Source organism: Durio zibethinus, chromosome 25 (assembly GCF_047325235.1).
Source record: "Durio zibethinus cultivar Kanyao isolate XHJ-2024 chromosome 25, ASM4732523v1, whole genome shotgun sequence".
NCBI classification, from domain to species: Eukaryota; Viridiplantae; Streptophyta; class Magnoliopsida; order Malvales; family Malvaceae; genus Durio; species Durio zibethinus.
This window is the reverse complement of record NC_143186.1, coordinates 18,746,930-18,756,049: the sequence shown is the minus strand read 5'-3', so window position 1 is coordinate 18,756,049 and position 9,120 is coordinate 18,746,930. Positions and strand designations below refer to the sequence as shown.

Below are 9,120 nucleotides of genomic sequence, written 5' to 3'. Positions count from 1 at the left end.
TGCATTTCCTTGACCTTTTGAACGTACCATTAATGCCACAGGTTTACATGTAGTTGTGGAGTGATAACTATCCAAATTAATTATGAATTTATAATTATAGATTTTGTACGGTGAATGATTTTTTATTAATAAATAAATATTAATTTTTAAAATTAATATACAAATTAAATTATTTTAAAAAATTTATTCATTAATAAAGTATTATTATCTAATTCATCTCATTAATGAGTCATCATTATTTAATTTATTGATAGTATATCAAATATATACTTATTAATTATTAAAAAAGGAGAGAGAGAGAGAGAGAGAGAGAGAGAGAGAGAGAGAATATGAGTAGTAAAAGCTTCCAACGCGTTAGATAAAAAATTAAGTAATTTGAAATGTATATAGTAGCAAAAAATCAACTTGAGTATGCACTGTTACACAAAAAAAAAAAAAATTTCAAAACTGTTATTCTTCATTAGAATGCATTTTTTTTTTCATTCAAATCATAGCGTTCATGTGTAAATTTTTATTTCATGAATATATACATATATATATATTTGGTGTTTGAGGATAATGTCGGAGATTGAATTGATTTGATCACTAAAATTAAAAATTTAATAATTTACCAATAGACTCGCGACTCTCGACATAATTTCTTTATTCTTTATTATTTACTAAATGAACATAATATCTTTATTCTTTATTCTTTACCAAATGACGCATGGTTTTCTTGATTTATCACTCATTTTGTTGCATTGTCATTTCAATGAAAGTTGTGTTCACTGTTGGAGTCTTGCAAGAGAGGTTATGTTAATTAGAGTAGAGATTTTAGCTAGTTCTGGTATTAATTTCAAGGACAAAACCTTCTTATCATTGTAGTATCTGATAATCAGTCACGTTGATTTGTAAAGATAAAATGTATTATGTTGATAATTGTTTGATGAACAAAGGAATTAAGTGATTTGTCTACTTTTTATTATTGGTGGCACTGTGTGGACTGGCAACAATTTCCAACACCAAACCAACAAAATGAGCTTAAATGATCATCTCCAGAATTCAACGAAAATTGAATTGGCTATGCACTCCCTAGTGAAGAAGCAGGGCATTTTTTGTGTGAATATTTGTTTCTTATCTGGATTCAATTTATATTTCAATACTTATTAAGACTTAAATTTGTTCAACGTTGATTGAATTGATTGGATTTTGAATGAATTTTTCTTTGATTTGGTATGAAATTGTCTTTTGATTTGATAAACTTACAAACATCGATAACGGTTTTAGTGCCTCGTTACAGCCATTATTTTTCATTATGCCACTAATTGCAGCTGTTAAGAGCCGCTAAATGTGTGAATCATCGTTCTCATTTTTTTTGTAATAAATATTCTCACTTTTATTGCAGTAAATATAAAATAACGGAAGATGCTGTTATAGCTAAATAACGGTCACTATCCCACAATAAAGACGCTATTTGAAACCATGCTCGGGAGTCGGGACTCGATGGAAAGCAAAATTTTGATAAATTAGTTAGTTTGTTTGTTTAGAATCCATGATTTTTTTTATAAAGAAAGGGATTATAAGTATTAAATTTAAATAGAAAATTTATTAGATATATCACTTGTTTTAAAAAATTATATAAATTAACTGAATTAATTATTAAGTTCATCTAAAGCGTTTCCTATGCCATATGAAGGTTGAATAATATTATGAAGTAACCCAATTAAACTTGGTATAAATATCCATAAATTTTTATATTAATACAATGGTTATTCGGGTGTCATAAAGGCCTGGCAAGATATTGTGTGCAAAAAGTTGGGCCTTGTATATGCCTTTGAACCAGGGCCTGAATTGGGGCAAGATTTTGACTTTGATAAGATTAAACCCAAGTTGTAAGCTGAGCCAAACCAAGCAAGCGATTGTTTTCACTCAATTTTAGGCCATGTGAAATTTTGAGCAATCCAAGTGCCCCTATAAACCTTATCCGTTACCCCCGGAAAGGATGTAAGCCATTCTGCTGAGAAGTGTCCAATTCGAGCTGAAATATCGGCCATGAGGTGCCTCCATTTTCGTTCTTCATTTCCTCGATTATATTCTGACCTCGGACAAAAACACAAACTGAAAGCTAATGAACAGCTTTGGCTGTTCAGCAGTGAAGCTCCAAGGCTGGTTTTACAAAGACAAAATGTGCATTTTTGGTCAAATGCTATCTCCAATCCACTTTTCATTGCTGCCAAAATTCCTCCATCACAATCTGGTGATATTACAGTCTTTGTTCAAACAAGGTCAGGTTGCTCTTACTTTCAATTCCTTTCATCAATTTCATGTTAATTTTGCTAGGAATCAAGATATTATAAGGCCTATTTTTTTTTTCTGGAAATGCAGCGCAATACTTCTGGTTGTTTACTTTTTAGCCAATTTTGTGGCACCTTATTTCATCTCCAAGTATTTCGAATTCGACAAGATAGACGAAGATAAGAAGACAACCGAAAACGATAGCCCTGGAAGATGAGGATGAAGATGTTGAAAATCAAGCTCAACAATGGAAGGTAGCTTCCCTGGAGACATGACAAATTATTGGCAAATCCGACCTGAAAAACTCCTGTTGTAATTTTTTCGTATTATTGTACAATGCACATTTATCAACTGGAAATCCCAATTTATGGAACATGATCGGCAATTACTATGAAAATCAACAAATTCATTCTTTTTTGAATCAATCTTCAAATTACTTCTGATAACAAGCATCAGCTCATTTCACAATAATTTACAATTACCTGCAAAACTATGCTGCTTAACCCAAGTGAAAAATAGGGGACAAAAAAAAAACAAGGTATGATCAAATCAATGTCCAATCACTTTCATCCAGGGACACAGGTTTGTCAACCTGAGACAGATTATCAGGTTTAGGAGGCTTCTTCGAAAATAAAGATGACTTGCTATCAAAAAAGCTAGCAAATGGACGAGAGGGATTCTCATCTGAATTCTTGTGGTCTTTTGGAGGAGGTTTTCTCTGCTGTTTGTCCTTGCCACCAAAGTTGAGACCAAGCTTCTTAAACCGGCGTTTTAGGTCACCAGCAGGAGGGCTTCCATTTTCCATTGTCGGTGTCTCTTCTGCTTGCTTTATTGTCTTTATGACTTCTTCAGCAGATACTAACATCGTTTCCACTGTTTCATACACCTATTAATAGAATTCATATTGAACATTATCAGATGTACAAATTCAGACAACCGCAAGGTATCGCAGCAAAACCTTATAAACTGACACTTGCAAGCATGAGAATAAACCAAACACAGTTTTCTTGCATGTGAAGAAACCAAAGCTTCCTTCCCCTTACTAGGAAACTTTGAATATGCCTGGAACAAAGGCACTCAGGCACTCAACAGTTTTAATTAGCATTTAATAAAGCCATGTAATCTATGATAAGCATTTGACATCAGTCTGATATGTTTAAAGATACTTGTTATTTCCATTGGTAGAAATATCTAGGCAGCTGGGTACAATAGAACATACCTGGCAAAGATCGTCCAATTTATCATTCCAGACACTTTTCTGGCAAGTCGCAAGGATATAATCTTTGCACTCATAAAACAGCTTTGACAAGTTATCATTAGCAGAGAGCTTGTCCTCGGCTAATACAAATCCCAAACCAAGCTGAACATTACAGAAATGAGATATTAGCACTAAAAGGAATGACTGGTTGACTAATAATGTGCAAATTAAGAATAAGAACAGAATGGCCAATTATTGATATTCCTGTCAAATCATGTTCAAGAAGTAGAAAAATAGAAGACTCCTTGGAGAGGTTGTAAGAGGAAGATTGTTGCTATATGTGCAACAGCGTGGATATATAAACTCAACGGCAGATTGGAAATATGAGAATTATATAAAGAAGTGATCATATGTGATTAGATCAAAACACTTACTAGAGAAACAAAAAGTTGTTGAAAAAGCTCAGAAGTGGGAATGTCCTCTAAGGAATTCAGAATTCCTTCCCTAAAGAAACCATAAACCAAGCTATCCTTGTAAGAACAATGCTCTTGTGATAGAAAATTCAAGAATCGTAACATCACAACTTATGCATCCAACTTACACTGCCAAATCCTCATCAAACAGAGGTGTTTGTTTAATGGCTGGTACTGGTCTGGACGTCTTCCACAGTTCACGCCACAAATTACCTAACAAATGTGCATAATTCACAAATCAGTGACACTACATGCAGGTTAAAAAATGCCAAATAAATGCATCAAGAAGTAAAAACCCTCTACTCAACTAGAAGACTACTGTACATGAGACATGCTACAGTATTCATACTTCATTCTCCTAACACAAGTTACAAAAGGGCATATTACAAGTTCATTCAAACATCCTCCATTCTGTATTCAATGAATCAAAGTTCTCTCCTGAAAAGTAAAATCTGACCAAGAAGAAACTAAAATGCAGCAAACTTTACAAAATAAAGGAAACTGGGATAAAGAAAAAACCTTCTTTTTGCATTCGACTACTTAGTTGACCTCTTGTAATCAAAGAGTTAACCTCATCACTTGGCTCAGTTTCAGTCCAATCAGGAGGAGAGTGCCATCTAACAAAATCTTCTAAAATACAGCCAGGATTTGCAGCCTAACACAATTTTTAAATAAATTTAGATAGATTATGCATTGATACTTGAGAGAATATTGTATTGCATTCATATGTATCTACAACAGTAGTAAGAGGAAATTTCTTCGTGCTTAATAATCACCTTGAAAGCCTGCATGTCAGAGAGGAGTTGAGAACACCCAGCACCAACACTGACCCATGAAAGATATGGCAATGAGTAAAAGAATAACAACAATAATATAACTAACTCAACAGAGTATTGTGATAGCAGACAAAAAACCGTGTAGGTTTAACTTCTAATCTTATGTTGTAAACAGATTAAGATGATGACCATTAAAAGAGGATAGTAAGAGTTCTATAGTGTGAAATCCAAATAAAATGTTTCGAGATTAAGGAGTGTTTGGTCAATATACTGACCTCCCTGTTCGAAGCACTAACTCCTCTGTTTCTCTGATAAGATCTTCTGTAAGCAAAGGTCCTTCCTACAGACATAAAACATAAACACGCTGAACCATGGGAATAGGCTGAAAAGGTAGGTAATCTGTTGCAGAATTTGTCAACCAAACCTGGGTAATAGGTGAGTATATAGGTTCACCAGTTTCCAACATTGTTAAATTTTCAGTCAGTTTATTAGCTCCCAATCGAAGAATAAGTTCTCCAGTGTTAATTCTGGCATACAACGAAGAGCTGGCAGCCATTGTGCCTATAGAAACATCTGATTCTTCAACATTTGAACTAGCTTCCCTCATTTCAGAATCAAATGATTCAGTGGCAATAGCACGACGTCTTTTTCTTGATAGACAACAGTTAATAACCTGTAATTGTTGATACAAAAGACATGAATTTAGATCTGGAATCTCATCCACAGGAATGCCTGGCAGATATCTCCCTTCAGACCAAAATCTTCTCAGCTGCACGTGTAAAGGATTCAATGTTTTTCATCAGATGAAGATTAACAAGAAGTATGTTTAATGCAAACAAACTATAAATGCATCAAAATGTTAAAATGAAGTAATTTAATTTACTTGAAGAGTAGGCATGAAAAATTCCTACTAAGATGCATCCGAGTGTCAATATGTTGTTATGCTAGATAAAAGGTTATTATGATCTTATGCAATGATGATACCTTAAACTTCATTACATAAGTTCTGATAGTTGACAATTTTTAGTGAGACAAACAGATCCAAAGTGTAAAATCTGTGAAGTTTTCTTCCAACATGTTCAGATAACAGTTCTGTATAGCCCACTTACTTCGATAACAACCCTGGACCAAAATAGTGCCATTTTGCGAAGGGTTCTAAAGCTTCCAATGACTTCAGAAAGCTTAACAAGGAAGCTCTGTGGAGGAGCACCATGAATGTCTTTTGGCAAAGATATCATTGATGTACATGTCTTTGAATCAGAGACAATCTTCCTTTGAAGGAAGTTTCCATCTGCAAATATCTTGCAGATGTTACAACGAAAGTGAAAGACCATCACAGGAAAATGTGAAGGTTTAAAGAAGAAACATATCTCTTAACAAGAGCACATGTCCTATCAGTCACAAATATGAATCTACCTGCATCAAATAGTGAATGAATCAAAGCGAGGACTCTCTCATCATCACCAAAGCCAGATGCAAGTTTATCCTCTTTGTCACGAAGAACTAACGACTTCACTACAGAGAAGCTCAAGCCTGTCCTTTCCCTAATGGGTGAAGAATTTCCAGAAGATGGCAACAGATCTTTCAATGACTTAAAATTCTTTCCAGCCCTGGAACCAGAAGGACATAACAGAAAGATAAGAACACCATATACAAGCTGAAATATGATAAATCAATAGATCACACATTTGACCAGTTAGCATGAGCTAAGAAGCGTCAATGGACCAGAAAGTAAATCCCAATAAAGGTTGTTAATTCACGAATCAGCATGTTTCATGAGGCATCAAATGATTTTAAATATCAACAATAGCAGAGAAAGAAAAACACTGAAGTCAAGAATTGAAAGCATGTTAATGGCACAAACTTACTCAACAGCTATAGCCAATTGCTTGATGACAGATGTTGGAGGAATGTTATTCGTGTTGATGGTATTTAAAACATCTACAGAGGGAATTGCTTCTAAAAACTGTAAGATCACAATCTCATTAGCTAAAATCCATTGCTTTGAATTTCTTAGTGAAAGAAAAATAACCATCTTAATTTCCATTACAGCATATCTCACCGTAGGCGAGCAAAATAAAGAGAACTGCAAATGTACCTTAGCTTCTGCATCATTCTTCATGTTGAGCAAGTATATGTTTTCATCATAGAATGGAACAGCCATTGTTGAATTTTCAAATTTCTCAGAATCTTCGACTCCTTTTCTTCCTATTCGTATATTCTTAAACCTTTCCTGCCATTCTTGCTTTGTCCCCAAATTTGCAGTTCTCCACCTAGAATGCTTTACCTCATGAAAACTCTGCTTCATACCACACCAATTTTAAAACTAAAATAAATAAATATGTATTGAGAAATAATATTTTCATTATTTTACTTGAATTTTCAAGGAAAATAAAAACTGCAAATAAAACTTCACCATAATAAGTACTCGGCAGAATTTTAAAGCCTTTTCTGGCTTGTTTGGTTGCTGAAAAAGCGCAGGAAAACTAAAGAACATACAAATTGCAAAGCCTTCGATTCCATTCTAAGCAAACTAAGCTAAACTCTTTGAATTCAATACTTAAATAAGTCAACCACAACAAAACTTCAATAAATAATTTTACACTATACTTCATTTTCTCAGCAGCCAAACGAGAGCCACATTGTACCTCAATTCCAATCTCCCTTTAAAAAAAAAAAGAATTGAAGAAAAACAGCTTAATCCTACATTTCTGCTTAAAAGAAAATTAAAACTCAATTAAAATTCAAAATTCAATGAAAATTTACCTTAGACTCGCGTTCGTTCGTCGGAGATTCGTTTTTGAATTCCTTCGGCAATGATTTATCAGAATCTTCACCAAATGGATAAGGAAAAAATTTTAAAAAATAAACAAACAAGTTTCCGTTATAAATATTTAACAACAATCTCTTAAAAACCGCAGATTGTTTAAACGAATCTAAAAATAGCAAATCAAAAAATAAAATTGCGATGGATATTAACAGCCAAAAATATAGAGGACGATTTTTTTTCCTTTTTTTTTTTTTTTTTTTTTTTACCTAGATCGGATTTCAAATCAGTGAAAACTCGCTCGGCTTTGGCAGCTGCGGAGTGGAAAGCGGTTCTCGCTTTGGAGACAAACGAGGTAGCTTCCATATCGTGCGCCGGGGGTGCGCACGTTAAGATTTGGAGGCGTAGTGGAAGAGAGAGAAAAGGCAGTTGTTAAAATTGGAGGGACCGAAACGATGGCATTTTATTTGCAGGAGGAGCGGGGGATTTGTTCTTTGGGTGAGGAAGAAAGATGAGTGGAAATGGGAGGATTTTAAAGTTTTTATACAAAAAATCGAAATCTATTTAATAAATATTAAATACTATATATTTTAATATATTTAAATTTTTAATTTTGTTTTGTAATAAAAGTAAGTTGATGATTTTGATGTAATATACTGTTAATTTATGTTTAGAACTATTGATATGTTCAACTTTGGATAAGATAAAGTTTTAAATTTTGACATTTTCTGAAGGAAATAAAATTTGACTTTTACCTTGTCATCAAGAAATTAATTATTAAATTTTTGCTTAAATTATGATAAAATTAGATAATTAAAAAAAATCAAAGTTTGAATTTATCATCAACGGTTCTACCAATTTCTTTTTTTACCAAATCAAATTTAGCAATGTATGATATTTTATTTACCATTTTTTCAAATAAATTTTGGATGCTACTTTTTTTTTTAAATAAAAAAATTGATGCTACTTAAGCCTGCTAATTACCATATAATAGTAACTAATTGCTATATATAATATTTCAATCTCTATTGATTCCAGTTTTTTCTTTTAAAATTTTCACGTTTAAATATTCCTGAATTTATATTATTTTTAAAAAAATTTTAAATTTGTAATTTTCAAAAATTTAACTAACATACATAATATCTTAACTAATATTAAATTAGCTCAATTAGTTCAATATTAAGTTAATTTAATGGAACATCAACAATTCATTGAAGTTAACAATGGTTTTTTTTTTGTCACAAAGTCAAAAATTAATATATACAAACCAATAAAAACTCATCAGTAGTTATTTAATTTGTTCGTAAAATGTTAATCTATTATTATTATAAATAAATTTTTATTATAAAAATTTATAATAAAATTTTTTTATTATATATATTATTATAAAAAAAAATTAGGACAAATGCACGAATTCACTGTCGTCATTTGGATGAAATCATGAGCTTTAAAATCATATTATTAATTTTTTTAATCACCGTAACTTAGAAGCATCGCCCGCTTGATGTAAAAATCCTTCCTATAATCATAAGATTTTGTTGGTCAACACGCTTTGGATGTCGCGTTTACACCTAACACTTTGCGAAAGCTTCAACTTGCTTTCTTCTTTTTCTTTTTCTTTTTTTTTTTTTG

At 32.4% G+C, this 9,120-nt stretch overlaps 2 protein-coding genes across 2 annotated transcripts; one reads left to right on the top strand and one right to left on the bottom strand.

Moving 5' to 3' along the window:
* The first annotated feature begins 1,934 nt into the window (after positions 1-1,934).
* Positions 1,935-2,695, top strand: LOC111275664 (uncharacterized). Its single transcript, XM_022861147.2, has 2 exons — positions 1,935-2,264; positions 2,365-2,695. Exons 1-2 carry the CDS (start codon positions 2,032-2,034, stop codon positions 2,489-2,491), a joined length of 360 nt encoding a protein of 119 aa, XP_022716882.2. The 5' UTR covers positions 1,935-2,031; the 3' UTR covers positions 2,492-2,695.
* Positions 2,660-8,043, bottom strand: LOC111275663 (Rab3 GTPase-activating protein catalytic subunit). Its single transcript, XM_022861143.2, has 14 exons — positions 7,758-8,043; positions 7,488-7,552; positions 6,820-7,020; positions 6,590-6,687; positions 6,138-6,331; positions 5,831-6,012; positions 5,146-5,490; positions 4,997-5,061; positions 4,722-4,770; positions 4,465-4,600; positions 4,074-4,158; positions 3,907-3,976; positions 3,494-3,634; positions 2,660-3,160 (listed from the first exon to the last, which is right to left on the bottom strand). Exons 1-14 carry the CDS (start codon positions 7,852-7,854, stop codon positions 2,819-2,821), a joined length of 2,070 nt encoding a protein of 689 aa, XP_022716878.2. The 5' UTR covers positions 7,855-8,043; the 3' UTR covers positions 2,660-2,818.
* Between the last annotated feature and the right edge of the window lie 1,077 nt (positions 8,044-9,120).

Excerpts from the sequence above, each read along its gene's own strand:
- LOC111275664 (XM_022861147.2), top strand. The coding sequence starts at position 2,032 with ATGAGGTGCCTCCATTTTCGTTCTTCATTTCCTCGATTATATTCTGAC. Across the intron at positions 2,265-2,364 it reads ACAGTCTTTGTTCAAACAAG|CGCAATACTTCTGGTTGTTT; the intron begins GTCAGGTTGCTC and ends CTGGAAATGCAG.
- LOC111275663 (XM_022861143.2), bottom strand. The coding sequence starts at position 7,854 with ATGGAAGCTACCTCGTTTGTCTCCAAAGCGAGAACCGCTTTCCACTCC. Across the intron at positions 4,771-4,996 it reads TTAGTGCTTCGAACAGGGAG|TGTTGGTGCTGGGTGTTCTC; the intron begins GTCAGTATATTG and ends TTCATGGGTCAG. Across the intron at positions 3,635-3,906 it reads AACAACTTTTTGTTTCTCTA|CTTGGTTTGGGATTTGTATT; the intron begins GTAAGTGTTTTG and ends TGTAATGTTCAG.